General features: G+C 32.1%; 2 protein-coding genes across 2 annotated transcripts; both read right to left on the reverse strand.

The window, feature by feature from the left end:
• Window positions 1-1,152: 1,152 nt before the first annotated feature.
• On the reverse strand, window positions 1,153-5,101 carry LOC139489091 (ras-related protein ced-10-like). Its single transcript, XM_071275213.1, has 5 exons — window positions 5,002-5,101; window positions 4,067-4,138; window positions 3,206-3,323; window positions 2,951-3,013; window positions 1,153-1,804 (listed from the first exon to the last, which is right to left on the reverse strand). The coding sequence occupies exons 1-5, from the start codon at window positions 5,037-5,039 to the stop codon at window positions 1,511-1,513; spliced, it is 585 nt and encodes a 194-aa protein (XP_071131314.1). The 5' UTR covers window positions 5,040-5,101; the 3' UTR covers window positions 1,153-1,510.
• A 3,159-nt stretch (window positions 5,102-8,260) lies between these two features.
• LOC139489092 (ras-related C3 botulinum toxin substrate 2-like) lies at window positions 8,261-15,782 on the reverse strand. Its single transcript, XM_071275214.1, has 5 exons — window positions 15,623-15,782; window positions 15,066-15,137; window positions 12,247-12,364; window positions 10,682-10,744; window positions 8,261-9,653 (listed from the first exon to the last, which is right to left on the reverse strand). Exons 1-5 carry the CDS (start codon window positions 15,655-15,657, stop codon window positions 9,366-9,368), a joined length of 576 nt encoding a protein of 191 aa, XP_071131315.1. The 5' UTR covers window positions 15,658-15,782; the 3' UTR covers window positions 8,261-9,365.
• Between the last annotated feature and the right edge of the window lie 263 nt (window positions 15,783-16,045).

The following is a 16,045-nucleotide window of genomic DNA, read 5'->3' on the forward strand; positions in this document are numbered from 1 at the left end:
TATTTGCTGAAAACAATGTAATGGTTTTGTTGATTTATGATATCTGTACAGTGATTTATAAATCCCTTTTTGTTGTTTTTCCATTTGTTGAAACTCCATCTTATTTTGAAGCACTGTTGAATTCAAGAAAAAATCAAAAAACATTTTTTTATCCTTTAAGCCATTTTTTTTTATTCTTTATAAATTTTGTCCATTATTCTCTACTCTTCATATTAAAGCACCCTTTTATTTTCTAGTTTCTATCTCTAAGCACTCCTTATTCTCTTTTCTATATATGTAAGACCTCTTTATTCCCTATTTCTTAATATATTTTAAGCATCGCATTATTTTCTATTCTTTTTATATCTATTTTTTTTCTACCAATTAGTATTTGTTCTGCTATCTCCAACAAGACGACCATTATTGTAACCTCCAGATACTTTGTTTACTTTTAAGGTCAGTGGCGTATCTAAAACTTTTCATAAAGGGGAGAGGGGCACTGACTGACCTAGGGGGGGGGGGGGGGGGGGCGCTCCAGGTCATGCTTCAGTGATTCCCTATATAATCAACCAAATTTTTCCCACAAAAGGGGGAAATCCCGGGCCCGCCCCATGATCCGACTATGGAGGCTTTGTTTTGCATCGTATATACCATATCTTATTGTACTCGGACAAAATTGACCTTTATATATAGATCTGGCAACTATTTTTTGGTCCATTTTCGTCTTATAGATCTTAACGTGTTTCTGAATTTGTACATACGTGGCTATGGTTTTTGTTTGCCTTGAGTGTTTCTGATGAAGGTTGCTTCGGACGTGAAACATTTACAAAGTGTTATTTACTTTCAAATTTATAAGCCATCACAAATATAATTTTGTGAATGGCTTAGCAATAGAATAAAACTAAATTTATGGAGAGTTGTCTCATTGGCACTCATGCCACATCTTCTTATATCTATTAAATATGTCTTTATTAGAATACGTTTACTGTTCAATACCTATTATATGATAATCCTACTAGCGGTATTAATAATCCACCTAGCGGTATTAATTAGTGTTTGATTTTTTACAACAAATAAACCAGAAAACGATTTTAAATAGAATCGAACTGTCGGTCTTTAAAAAACAGCATATATATTTTTTTCAACCATTTAGTAACAAATACATACAAAAAATGTCTTCCACTGTTCTTTTAAGCATGATCAGTAAATACAAAAATATATTCACTATTTTATATTTGAGTTTAATATTTCTTCTTTAAAACTCTTGTAATGGCAAAACATCTACTAGTACATTATTGTATCTACTTCCTCTGAAAGATAATGTTTAAGTTGCTGTAACTTTATCTTTAAGGAATCAACTGGATGGATTTTTAAAATCACATAAGAATTTCCCAGACAGCCACTGAGCTCAAACTGACTTGCATATACACCATCCGTCAGAACTCGGCCGATTCCGTACCTTCATTTAGGAAGACCAGTAGCGGATTCACCCGAGGATGGCCGATTGACATGTACACAAGATGCAACTCTACTACAACATTTTACATCTGCGCTCTCTAGAATATTTCCGTTTATGTGGTACAATTACTACCTTTATTACTTCGTCGAAAACTGCTTTTACTCCGTGCATATTTCGTGCGGAACACTCCAAGTATTTTACAGCTTTAATTTCATTGGCTAGAGCTTGTCCTTTTTCAATTGAAACTGTTTCACTAATTTCTTTTGATTTCTTTTTAGATTTTATGGATTTTTTTCTTAAGTCTGTTTTGGTAGCCACCAGTACGATTGGGACATCTGGACAATGATGTGAAACTTCGGGATACCACTGAAAATAATACATAATGAATTGTCAGTTTAATTTTTTTTGTCAAGGAACCACTATTCTCGATTTTATACATTAAAGAGGGTCTGGATGGGATTTATATAGTAGAAAACAATATGTGGAAGAAAGAAAATATGGAGAAAAGGGACCCACAAAAGAAGAATCATTTGAAAGAATAATGATAATACTAAATAAACTCATCATAGATACCAGGACTAAATTTAGTATATACGCCAGACGCGCGTTTCGTCTACAAAAGACTCATCAGTGACGGTCGAATCCAAAAAAGTTAAAAAGGCCAAATAAAGTACGAAGTTGAAGAGAATTGAGGACCAAAATTCCTAAAAGTTTTGCCGAATACAGCTAAGGTAATATACGACTGAGGTAGAAATCCTTAGTATAAACATTAAAGATTAACATTTTATAAAATATCAAAGAATATTGATATTGAAGACCCCCATCTATAGAAGCTGGTGATTGTATCTACATATGTAAGCTTCCACACGGAATGATGACCATCAATTGACGGTTACTTCTTTATTTTTTATGTTGATGGACTTCATTTAAGCTGTCACTTTCTGTAAATATACTTCTCATAAATTTAAAAACCTATTGAAATAATGAAGTTTTACAACAATGATGATATCTGTTCTTAATGAGATTAATCACAACTGTTTAATATTTAGTTTTCAATTCTCGTGAGACGGAAGACCGACCGACGTGATAAATGGTAAGGGAGCTACCATTTTATTTTGTTTTTAGTTTATCCTGACTTTTTTTTACCTAAATTGTCGTCCTGACTTTTTTTTTTGGCAAGTGCCTCATCCTGCCTTTTTTTTTAACTCAAAACTCTTGTCCTGCCTATTTTTTCAAATTTCATCCTAGCCCCCCATAAAAATCAAATGGCAGCTCCCTAAGAAGGTGTCTGATGCTATTTTTATATTTTGGATCAAAATAAGGTGATACCAAGCGTACAATGTGTCTAATGAAACATAGTCTTCATAAATTAAAATCAATTTATTTGATTTAAAAAGAGATCATTTTGTTCACGCTTCGCTTACAAGGCGAAGTGTGCATAGCCAACGTTGCGTTAAGATATGATTGAAGCATGGTCAATTCTTTACGATATCGTTAACTTTACAAACTAACCTTTGACTTGATATTTTGAAAACTTGCTTTGTTGTCAACACTATAACATAACACGAAAACATCCTAAAAAAAATTGAAGCCATTTTATTTGCTATTCATTCAAGAAACTTTTCGTATTATATTTCAATTATCAGATGTAATATTTCGATATTTTACTGAATTTTTCATTAAAATACCATTTTTCACCTTTTTCTTAAAAGTAATAATAATGACGTCGTAGACTCTTTTCATAAAATGTTTAACACAGCCACGTACCGTCAAAGGGTATGACAAGGGACGTAACCTGTCATAATCTTCTTGTCCAGCTGTATCCCATAAACCCAACTGAACTGGTATCTGGTTAACCCAAACCGTCGTAGAATAGTTATCAAATCTACTCAAATAAAAGTTAGTGGTACATTAATATGAATTTTTACTGACAGTAAAGAATATATGACATATGTTATGAATACTAATAGTTAAATATTTGAATTTGTAACAGGTAATTCGGCACCATTTTGACAAGATCATGATATATAACTCTCTAATTCCTTGATTATGCGTGCAGACGCAGAAAGTGAAAATCTTATTCAACATGTTCAGACCATCACTCGTTGTAGTAGAATTAATGAGTAGAAAGTGCTGTAATGGAAGAGATGTAGAGAAAAGGTAAAGCTATATGCTCCAGTCTCTTTTATATGTTTTTCAATGGCATTGTCAAATGCACTGTAACTGAAACAGTTTGAATCATTTAAAACAAAGAAGCATAACGACTAAATGTCAATTCAAAATTGATGCACAATTCAATAGGTCCAGATATACCCAAAAGTAGAGTAATACGTTCTTCTTCATCTGAATATACTAGTATTCCCAATCTTGTACGCCTTGTTTATATTCGTTCCGTTCCAGACTACGCAGATTGCACACGCATATTAAGTTGGGCATTGCGGAACGTATACAAAGCGGATATGAACTTTGTGCTGGAGATTGTATACAATCAGCATGGCTCAAAAATAAATGTTGCACTCTTTTTGGAGAATAAAGGAAACATGTGTGACTCTTGTAGCATTTTCGCTTAACCGCAAATGAAGATGCCCCGCTGTCAATTGATTAATTAGGTACAAGTTAAATACTTACATAGTTGGTACATATGTCTCGGGGAAGGTATCAGTTGCATAGCAAGTCAACAGACAAGTTTTACCAACAGCTCTGTAACGAAAAAGGCAATGTATTTACATATTTTTTGTTATCTCTCTCTCTCTCTCTCTCTCTCTCTCTCTCTCTCTCTCTCTCTCTCTCTCTCTCGCTCTCGTAAAACTGATATGTGATAGGCATTTTATGTGTGCAATTCGAAGAACACGATTTGATAATTGCTTTGCATGCATTGCTACATATTGTCAAAAAACAAAGTTTACACATTTGGATTAATGAAGCAATTGCAGTTAATACGTAGGAAATCTTCTCTTTTAACACTTTTTATATGTAACTCCTCCTCCAAATTTTATATTCCGAGATATCAATTGTTTTTATATGCACTTAAAGTCTTTAAGCCACTTCCTTTGCGTTGACAAACCAAATCCAAATGATGTTACGAAGCAAGTAAGTCAATCTTTGTCAAGAGGTGAAAGCATCTTGGGGTATTTGAATGATTTTGACATTTTGAGAACAACATTAAAGCACCAATCATTAGGTTTTTAAGAAAAAGGGGGAGAGGCAATTTAGAAGTGTGCTTGATTTCTTGAAGAATGATAGTGTACAAAACAGATTTGATATTGAACAATTCACAGCTATTCTTTATATCAGTCATAATATTTCACAGACTTCAACACAATTTATGTTTTGATCAGTGTCTGTGAATCTTTTCTGTGCGTGCTGTGCCTTGGGGTAGATAATCCTTGGTGTTTTGAATGATTTAAAATTTTGAACATCAAATTAACGTAAAACTTTTGAACATCTTCCACATTTTAAGCTTTAAATATACGTATTGATATAACTAATAATTTACTATTTATTATCTTTTAAATGAAAAGTTAAGTTAAGACATTAAATAAATTTTATAAGTAAAAACATACCCGTCTCCTACTACAACACACTTGATATTTTTGGCCATTATCTGTTTATTATGAGTATAAACACAACGATTTGAATATTATATTTATAATATGATAATAAACCCTATATTTAGATATCTATGATTAAAACGATTTTAGTTGGATAGTATTTATACAACCGGAAAACATTTAAAGCGAGAAATTAAGGCACAAATTTAAAGTAGAAATGGAAATCCCCTATACTAAAGTTAGATTATATTTTATAATTATTCAATCTTGGAAGTACGACATTCTTTTAAAACAGAGTAAAAAGTAATTGTAAAAAAGAAGGAGAGTCGAAAAAGTTGGCAAACACTTATTAGAAAAAACTATAGAACATATTAAGTAACATACAAGGATTTTTTTTTATATATATCTTGATATCCAACATGACAGTTAGGTGTTTGAATAAATAAATCGGGTACAAAAATTCTTGGACAACTTTAAAAACAAATTATACATAACAAGTTTGAAACACAATTTGAACGATGTATTACAACTATTTGATCTATCCTTGTATTTGTTTTGTCTTTACAAACTGGTCTTTAAAATAGTCCGAGATGTCTTTAGATTGGTTGTCTTGCATGTCTTGGTCCAAATTGTGTTTTATGGTTTATTAATTTATAATGCACTTATTAAGACTGTCTATAGCTATGCGGGATATATGCATACGCAACAACGTCAGCTAAATTGAGAACATTCATACCCTGGTGTAGGGAAAACGGTAGTATTACATTTTCCTAGCATTAGGTTGGCCTTTTGTGTACCCTAGGCGAAGGAAGTCAACTTAGGAGCGCCGTTATTGGATGTAAGGGTACACTATATTTTTTATTTATCTATGAATAACTGCAGTGTTTATATTTACAATATGAATTTTAAAACCTATTGAAATATTTTCTAGAGAATTATTCGAAAAGGCTTTCAAAATTTTATAAATTTGCTGCAAAATGACGGTGGGCATGGATAACATAAACAAGCTCCGTTTGAAATTGGTCATGATACTATTTGACTTCAATTTTTAAAATAGAGTAATAAAGTACTAACACCACACATGTTATCCAGGTTTTTTTTTTATAAAAAGTGGTAAAATTAGAAAATGTTAGTATTGTCGCCTATGGCAGAATAAATAGTACCGTTTCCCCTGTAGAGAGTGAAAAAACATCAATGCATTTTAGTAACTACTGTAAAGCCTTAGCATTGTTAATCTTGTGGCCTTTGTCATATAGGGAACTTTATAAATCTATAACCAAAACATAATTATTTTTCATTTCCTATTGTTAATTACCCCTTTTTCGATGGTGACATTTCCTTGTCATCATCGGATTCTTATGGTGTTTATATATCTCAACAAGTACCAGCTGTGTACGATTCCTCGTGTACACCGTGTGGAACGCCACATGTGGGGAGTCGGCTATGTTTGACACGGGCTTGCGATTTTGAAGCGAAGAAAAACGATGAAGGTAAGTTCAAGTATCAAAATTTCTTTTATGATAATTTTTAGTACCATATACATTGTGTAACGTATTGCACGGAAAGAACCCAATCATAATCTATTTCCTTCAAGCTGAAGTAAACGTTTTTAGTGGTCTGTTTTCTCAAACACCTCTAACTAGTTTTCCGTGTTGCAGATTTTGAGGCTTCATATGCAAATGTCTGGATAAAAAACTACTTTTGACGGACTTCCCCATATGATTCATATGGAATCAAATTTTTGTCATGGAATTCAACCAAATAGCAATTTCTTAGTTAAAATCTACTGGTTTTAAAACAAGTTTTTCATCAAAAGATAAAGTGTCGGTAAGAGTGCCAGATTTTGTGTATCAAGGGGTAGAGGCATTTATCAAAAAATGATTAGATTTGCATACAACTCGACCATTATCTGATACTTTGTAATTCAAACACATCTACTGTGTTATAACAACAAACTTCGGATATTTTATTTTGCCAGTTGTTTTAGTCTTATAAGTAATGTGCTTTTGATTTCATAAAAAGTGAAAAAAAAGACTCAGTATTTTGTTTTATGCCGGAACATGATTTGTTGTCCTTTTCAGTCACTATCATGGTCAGAAAAAGGTCACGGCTTGGGCTCAATACAGAAATGGAAAGTTGACTTTAGGAAAATTAAAATCATTGCGTTTGTCATAAATTTTGGTATTCAACCTACCATCCTTAGTCATTTCGAGAACAAGGTGTAAATATGAAGCAGATTTATCTGTGTCGGTAGTATCTTTAATTTCAAGCTCACTTGGATATATTAAATGTAAGTGATCACTGAATATATTATTATTAAGAGACAGTACATCATCAATATACCGAAAGGTGAAATTAAAAGACTGGGCTAATATCTTTTCTCCTTTCTGTACAAGCCCTTGGATAAATTTTGCTTCATAGGAATATGAAAAACAAATCTGCAAGTAGAGGAGCGCAATTGGTACCCATTGGGATTCAAATGGTCTGTTGGAAGACTAAACCTCCAAATTCAACAAATATGTTGTCAAATTAAAATTCCAGCATGGCAGTGATATCCTCTTCGGTGTATTTTTTCCTTGACATTCGTACACGCCACAAACAGCACTCACTAGAATTATATTACTCTCTCCACAGAAATAATCACCGGCATCTTCATCACCAAATGACAATACAGGTTCAAGAAGACACATGGACACATCTATTCTAGAGTTCAAAACAGCAGTTCAATATACAAAAAACTTAATCTGGCTGCTTATTTTCTATCATTCATCCATGCAAATGGTCAAAGAAAAACAAATTTCGATTGGACAATATTTCTCTTCTTCTTTTCCAGCTGGAGTTCGAGACGGTAATATTTATGTCAAAAAGAATAACATCAAAAATGTGGTATCGGGAACAGATAGATTGTACTGGCATGCGTCGGTTTCTAGGGTCATTTAAAGTAAAATGCAGCTGCATATTCTAATGCTTGAATTAACTGTCATAAATGTTCATACATAAATCACTTCGGGAAGTCAATATTCACATGGCAAAATCAAACAACAAAACGCATTAACAACGAATGGACAAGAACTGTCATATTTCTGACTTGGTACAGGCATTTTCAAATGTAGAATATGGTGGATTAAACCTGGTTTTATAGCGCTAACCCTCTCACTCATCAAAGTCCGTGATATTTACATTGATGCGTTTACTAAACAGACACAATTAATAAAATAGTCAAAATATGGGTACATCAGTCATCATCGTATAACAATTTTAAAAGGAACAATTTAACAGAACACAAAAAACATCTATCTACAAACACATTCATTGATTTGTGTGTCTGACGTCAGAAAATTTTATTCAAATGTTCAATTTGCATACAAACAATTTTAAAATTTACAAAGAGGGACGAAAGATACCAGAGGGACAGTCAAACTCATGAATCGAAAATAAACTGACAACGTCATCGCTAAAAATGAAAAAGAGAAACAGACAAACAATAGTATATATGACACAACATAGAAAACTAAAGAATAATAAAATTAACGGTACCAATTTTGTTGCACCAGATGCGCATTTCGACAATACATGTCTCTTCAGTGATGCTCGTGGCCAAAATATTTGAAATCCAAAGCTTATATAAAAGATGAAGAGCTATAATCCAAAAGGTCCAAAAAGTATAGCCAAATCCGTGGAAGGAATCAGAGCTTTGCACGAGGGAGATATATTCCTTAATTTATAATAATTTTTAACATTTTGTAACAGCTAATACAAAAATCCGTATATTCATGCCAGCACCGGAGTACTGGCTACTGGGCTGGTGATACCATCGGGGACTAACAATACGTTCAATACTTCATTAAAGATAAACCAAAACAAGATTTTACAAATATACGTTCAATGCATGGCTATTCCTTCTCTAAATATGTTTGATCTAGCTCATCGTTTATCTCTTGTTAATCGATTGGTGTGTCAAGGGTCATAGACAATAGTGAACTCTAGGGTCGATATCATATCTTCCAGTTAAGGGCATAATTATGGTCCCCGTGTGATCAGTTTTGAGAATTAGTAATGGTATTGAATAAATCATTCAATTTCGATAGAATTGTTTAATTATTGTTTAACAAGAATAAAAACAATCTTAGAATTCGCCGTTTCAGAATCTAATGCATCCTGGGTAATATTTTCAAAAGCGTACACCAAAGCGTTTTGATTGGTTTAAAACGTTATAAACAATGGAAATTCAACCAATGACGTAACGTTATTTTCACTTTGGGGTACGAACAATGAAATTACCCATGATGCTTTAGATTCTGAAACGGCCAATTATAGTTTGAACAAAGTATACAAATACAACATTATATATTTTAGTAAACACAACTTCAGTGGAATCACAATAGAATGCATGATCTTCGTTTTGGTTTGTGATTAGACGGAAATAACACAGCTTTTGCAGCCTCTTCAAACACAGACTGAAGCCCTTCTTGAGTCTTTGCAGAACATTCTAAATATCTGACAGCATCTATTCGTCTTGCTAAAGATTGTCCCTCACTGAATGATATTGGACGAGTATTTTTTTCAATATGCGACGAATTTCCTGGTTCTTGTCGAATGTCAAGTTTTGTACCAACTAACACTATTGGTGTTCTTGAGCAGTGGTGTCTGACTTCAGGAATCCACTGCAAAAATGAATGTTGGAACTTCAATATAACTAACCAAGTTACACATACGTTTTGTCAATAACTTCATGAACTTGGTTTATATCAGATTAATTAGTGTGCATTTGTATTCATGTGTATTTTTTTTGTTTTTGTTTAAATGTACTGTAATCATTCTCATTATTTTCTGTGCTTAATTTTGTAATTCACTCAATTGTATAGCTCAAATTTTGGGCACCATGATTGGTAAATAATAAAAGTATCTATCTATCTATCTATGTTTGGCTGCAATATGATTTTTTTTTAAACCTGAGGGAATTTTGTTCACTTTGAATTCTTAATTATTAGTTTGAATCAATGATAAGCTATCCAAAAACTTTTGAGTTCGATGCATTTCCGTCAAAAACTCTGCTTTTAGTGAACATCAGTCGTGCGTTAGGAGCATCGTCACTTCCGTTCCAATGATGAGCAAGTGCATGGTTGGAAAACTATAATGCTATTTTTGCACGAACTATTCGGCAAATTAAATTCTCATAATTGACAATCAGCACTGCTAGGGAATTGTGACGAAGTACTTACAAAACAAACATTATTTCAAGTTTATCTTGAATGACGATCACTATGACCCTTGATGAACTTTAATTGAATAGTGCAGGAATACAGGCGATCTCCTCTATCTGGTAAATGACGTCATAAAGGCGTGCATAATTGACGATTTTTTCCGGTGACGGATGAACTAGAAAGTGGTATATTAGGCTACATCTACCGTATTCTACATCAGGAAATGTCTATACGAAGTCAGGAATATGACAACTGTTATCCCTTGTAATCGCTTGATGAGTTTGAGCATTTGATTTTGCCGTTTGATAAGGACTTTTCGTTTTGATTTTTCACGGAGCTCAGTATTGTTGTTATTTTACTTTTGATCTCTGCCGTAAAGATTAAAAAACATTCAGTGTCTGGTTTATGATATGCTAACAGAAGAACTGACCCAAAATGAAAAAAATGGTCACAACACACCTTACCTCCGCTTAGCTGCAAATACTTACTTGGTGAAGTATGTTATCAAAACTAGATCGATAAACCAATGAAAAACAAACAAGGAATACATCCTAAAAATAAAATAATAGTTATTAAGGTATATTTTTAAACTGTTCTAAATATCAGCTATGTATATATATGTACATAATATTCATTTGTACAATATATGTCACCTCTAAGCTCCGCTGGATTATGTATTTCAGTTGATGATTGCATGATACATTTAGCATGAGATGATTCCCTAATTAATGTTTGCTGTCGTCCAACTCATTCAAATGCCACATCATTAATGTTTTTGCGTATTTTATTTACACAATGTTTATCTCTGATCAATTCACGCAGTGTCAAAACTTCTTATCTGATGCATTATGGCAAGCATCATTCGTCTTTTGTGTGCGGATTCCCATTTTTAATAAATTGTTAAATTATTAACGAACTGAATATCATTTTTGTAAAGTTCAGTTGGGAGATGAAAACATCTTTATTGTTGTTTTTCTTTAAATTATCAGCAACAAAAGATAAAGAAAACTTAAATCATTTAAAAAAAGAATCGTGTTGTAAAGTGTTTTCGAAAACGTCTGTTTTCAATTAAAGTTTAAAAAGGGTAAGTTTCGACGAAAACAATTATTTGCCGCCACAATAGGCCTTAGTTTTGTCATTAAAACATGTTAAAGTTTAGAAATTAGTTAGTTCATAAACAAAATCCTACAAAAAACAAAACTGCACGAATGTGACTTAGATGTGCCTGATACAAAGTAATTGGACGGTTATTTACACAGTTGTTATTACCAATGTTATTTCAACTGATCGGGCGGAGGCTAATGATTTAATTTGCATAAGGACAGTCTATTTTAAGATGAGTGTGATAAGGATGATTGTCGTTATAATTATTATTAAATTCTTTTCACCTATCAGTGTCACCAAACGTATATACAAAAGAACTGAGTGTATGATATTGGACGAATAACTGGAATTTCATTCAAAACTCCTGTCTATAGATAGACTGGTCTTAAATACGCAAACTTCCTAAACCCCGCCCAGTCAAGTGAAATAAATCTAGTAATTACGTGTCGCGTAAATTTCACGGACCACACAATGATTTTGTTTACAGTCTGAGATAAGTGTATAGTTAGTGAAAATGGATAAATTCTGTTTGTTACACTTGTATCTTTTCTTTGATAGCATCTCAAAATGTAACTTTTCTTGAAGATGCGGTTTATTATTAGCATAGTGCACAACCGACGATTGGGATCTAGCCATGGTGCCAAACTCCAAAAGAGCAACTGAATACAGGTACTATGTTTTGGGATGGTGTGTGCCTTGTAATTATTTCCTCTTGTTTAATACGTTATTGACTCTTTGTCTTTCCATCGTTTTTATTTGACAATTTACGTTTTTCAACTATTGAAACAGTTTTGATTGCCAATTTGGCTTCTTTCAATATTGAAAAAAAAAACCCGCAGATTGTGATCGGAGTTAAAGCATGTTATACCATCGATTGTGTTGTTTATTTTTCTTCCCACATATAATGTTTAATTTAAACGATCAAATCTACAAAGACATGCATACTTACCGTTTGTGGATATGATAATGGACGGATTCTAACGTAATCCTCTTGGCCTGCAGTATCCCATAATCCCATTTCCACGGGTATGTCATTCACCATTACAGTTGCTTTATAATTATCATATCTACAACAAATATACTTAGTTCACTATCTTAAGCAATTTATAAGTCAATACACATTTTTGTGAATATTTTAGGAAGGAGATTTAATATATTTTCTCGAAACACAAAATAAAAGAAGGGAATTAAGTTAAAATAATATTAATGTCTTGTAATAACAATAAAATTGAAATGAGGGAACAAATGTATTCACATGCAACAATGAGTTTGTTATTCATATTATTTTCATTTATAACGAGCATTAAAGGGACAATTACTGTCAAATTCGTATTCAGCGATTAGACTCAAATTCTCATATTTGATCTATAACCATGTTTGGAGTTAAGCCTTCCAATTGATATTTTATCGTGTGGTTTTCTATGTTGTGATGTTATACTATTGTCTCAGTAAAAGGGAGAAGGTTTGGTACCATTAAAACGTTTAATCCCGCTGCAAATGTTTGCACCTGTCCTAAGTAAGGAATCTGATGTACAGTAGTTGTCGTTTGTTTATGTAATTTATACATGTTTCTCGTTTCTCGTTTTTTTATATAGATTAGACCGTTGGTTTCCCCGTTTGAATGGTTTTACACTTGTAATTTTGAGGCCCTTTATAGCTTGTTGTTCGGTGTGAGCCAAGGCTCCGTGATAAAGGCGATACTTTGACCTATAATTGTTAACTTTTATAAATTGTTATTTGGATGGAGAGTTGTCTCATTGGCACTCATACCACATCTTCCAACATTTATCCAAATCATAACAAGTTTAAAATGAATTATTTACAGTGCATGTGCTCGATAATATGTAGCTTCGTTTCGTGTGTATTTTAGTCTGGACGCAAACTAATTAATTATCGAGTTGACGCCTGAATACCTCCGATGGTTATATAAGCGATATAAACATAAATAGATATAAATAGAAAGTGGAATCTTGTAATTGAATTTTTCTAGGTCTGTTTAATTTCATATATTAGACAAAAACATATAAATTAATCATCTTTTTTACCTGTATTAGAATGATTTTTTGTAGATCGAATCAGTAAATCAAAGATTAACCTTTGTTTCACTTTCAACATGTTCAATGTTGATATTCTTTTCTTTTTACTTACTTAACACGCAAAATGCATGCGTTATCCATCTCTAGCTAAGGTTTTAAATTGAAGTTCACATGAATACGAATTCAATGAGGTCGAATTATTCTGTTGAAAGTAAACCATTCATCATCAGTGTTTCTTAGCTTATTGTGACCAAATTATTCAGACTTGCTCCGAATTATTATTTAACTATTTCATTTTCATTAATGATTAAACAAAACAAAAAAAAAATAAACTTTAGATATTTTATATATCTTGTAGCTAGTGCCCCTTTAAGGTTTATCTGCATAACATTGATTCGCTGATAATAAACATTCATATTTTGGTGACGAGGTTTACCGATCGTAATCTTGATAAACAAAGAAAACGTGAAAAAGTGAGATATTAGTTCGCATGCGGTTCCATTTGTTAGTTAAATTTGTTTTTTCATGTAGGAAATGATTTGTTGTGCTAACATTTCCATTCTCAATTTTATTCAGAATCAATAATCAAATATTAAGTTCCACATTTTTTCTATCTTTTCTTTTATTATTCGTTCATCACTTGTTCTTACCAAGTGCGTTACCCGAGGGTTGATAGATCTGATTGTTCAGGTCACTTCAATCGTAAAAACCGTCAGCGAATTAGAGTACGGGAACACAAAAACTCAATAGCACTGCAAACATGAGATACATAATTTACTTTAAGAGAAGTCTACGAAACACGTGTTTTTTTTAATAGTAAACTGTTAAATAAAACGGATGTTACAGTATACACAACTTATTTAGCTTTTTTAAAAATTTCATGAATCTAAAGTTGTGTGTCAACGGCCTGCCTTAAACGTTAAGTTGTTGGACGAAACAGTATGTTTACATACACAGGAAATAGTAACTAAATGAAATCAATATACGTATTTCCGAGATATTTATAGATAACTATCAGTGACTGAGAATTTACAGTGATACGAACTAAATGATATCAACTACTGCGAAATACAACAAGGAAGAGACATTCCCTTTCGATTGTCATAAATTTTATCGTACTTGTTTTAAACGACGAAATACAAAAAAGAATACACGTGGGTTTATATTCTTTTTATTTCAAGTATATTTTATTTCAGCACACGGAGAGACAAATGGTAAAGTTCATACATTTCTAACAAACACAATCTTCTTCATACCAAAAACTTTATAAGGAAACTTTTACACTTTGAGATCACTCTCTTTATTTCGCTTATGAAATAAACAAACAATCATGTAACTTGGTATTTCGGGGAGAAGACAGGTTGTGTGAATTTTGTTTTTTTTAATTTTCTCTATGGTATGTATGCAAGCAACGAAATCGTGATTCAAATGACCTAACCTTATTCTAATATCTATTATATTTGTAATTCGTTCATTGTTTTTTTTTTCTGAATAAGTCTGGCCGTTGGTTTTCTCGTTTGAATTGTTTTACACTTGTCATTTCGGGGCCTTTTTATTACTGATTATGTGGTATGGGTTTTTCTCATTGTTGAAAGCCGTACGATGACCTATAGTTATTAACGTCTATGTCATTTGATCTCTAGTTGCGAATTGTCCCATTAGCAATCATACCATATCTTCTTATTTTCATAAATACATGTAAAACAGATAATAAAATTAAATGTGCGCTTACACTGTTGGAATATAGTCTTCGTTGAAAGTATTACTGGAATAAACCATTAACAAACACGTTTTACCTACATTGCTGTAACAGAAAAATAGGATCTGTATTATAAACTAAACGAAGGAAAATTGACATGATGGTATAAATAGGCCTTAATAAAATCAATACACACACGGAAGATTATTTAACATACAATAGTTATCAAAGGTACCAGGATTATAATTTAATAAACCAGACGCGCGTTTCGTATACACAAGACTCATCATTGACGCTCAGATCAAAATATTTATACAGCCAAACAAATAAAATAAAGAAAGAATATCATTATTTGTGTTATATCTGATTAACGAAAAAGTAAAACCACAACAATACTGAAATCCGATGAATATTCAAAACAGAAGGTCCCTAATCAAATGGCAAAATCAAAAGTCCAAACTCATCAAACGAATAAAATGGATAACAACTGTTATATTCCTGAAAGGTATGATGAAGTCTTAACAACTAAATTATTTTATCAATAGTGAGAATGATCATACACATAACTAATAAAATAATTTGTAACTCACCCATCACCGACTACAACACATTTAACATGCTGCATATTAAAGTTTAGATTATAGATTTACGAATTTATAACACCTATTTGTTCCACTTAAAATGTATGACGACTACCATAATTCGATTTGACTTTTAACTTGATAATAAAATGTATATTGAAGGTCTTCCGGGATTCACTATAGATATACATATCGTAATAATATATCTACACGTACATCTATATTTATAAGAATGCTTAACGTAAAAGGAATGAAATCATTTAAAAAAAAACAGGAACTTAAAATAGTCCGTGATTCTCTATACCTATAGTAATAATATATGTATACGTACATCTATATATATCAGAATGTTTAACGTAAAAGGAGGAATAAAATAATTTTCTTAAGAACAGGAACTAAAATAGTTAAAGATAAGTTAATATTCAAGTAAAC

Source organism: Mytilus edulis, chromosome 9 (assembly GCF_963676685.1).
Source record: "Mytilus edulis chromosome 9, xbMytEdul2.2, whole genome shotgun sequence".
In the NCBI taxonomy this organism is placed as follows: Eukaryota; Metazoa; Mollusca; class Bivalvia; order Mytilida; family Mytilidae; genus Mytilus; species Mytilus edulis.

Bases quoted from the DNA above. Each gene is read 5' to 3' on its own strand.
- LOC139489091 (XM_071275213.1), bottom strand. From the start codon at position 5,039: ATGGCCAAAAATATCAAGTGTGTTGTAGTAGGAGACGG. The intron at 3,324-4,066 runs GTAAGTATTTAA...TTATTTGAGTAG, and splicing joins GAGACATATGTACCAACTAT to ATTTGATAACTATTCTACGA. The intron at 3,014-3,205 runs GTACGTGGCTGT...AATTTTTTTTAG, and splicing joins CCTTGTCATACCCTTTGACG to GATGTTTTCGTGTTATGTTA.
- LOC139489092 (XM_071275214.1), bottom strand. From the start codon at position 15,657: ATGCAGCATGTTAAATGTGTTGTAGTCGGTGATGG. The intron at 15,138-15,622 runs GTGAGTTACAAA...TTTCTGTTACAG, and splicing joins TGTGTTGTAGTCGGTGATGG to CAATGTAGGTAAAACGTGTT. The intron at 12,365-15,065 runs GTAAGCGCACAT...TATTTGTTGTAG, and splicing joins GAAGACTATATTCCAACAGT to ATATGATAATTATAAAGCAA.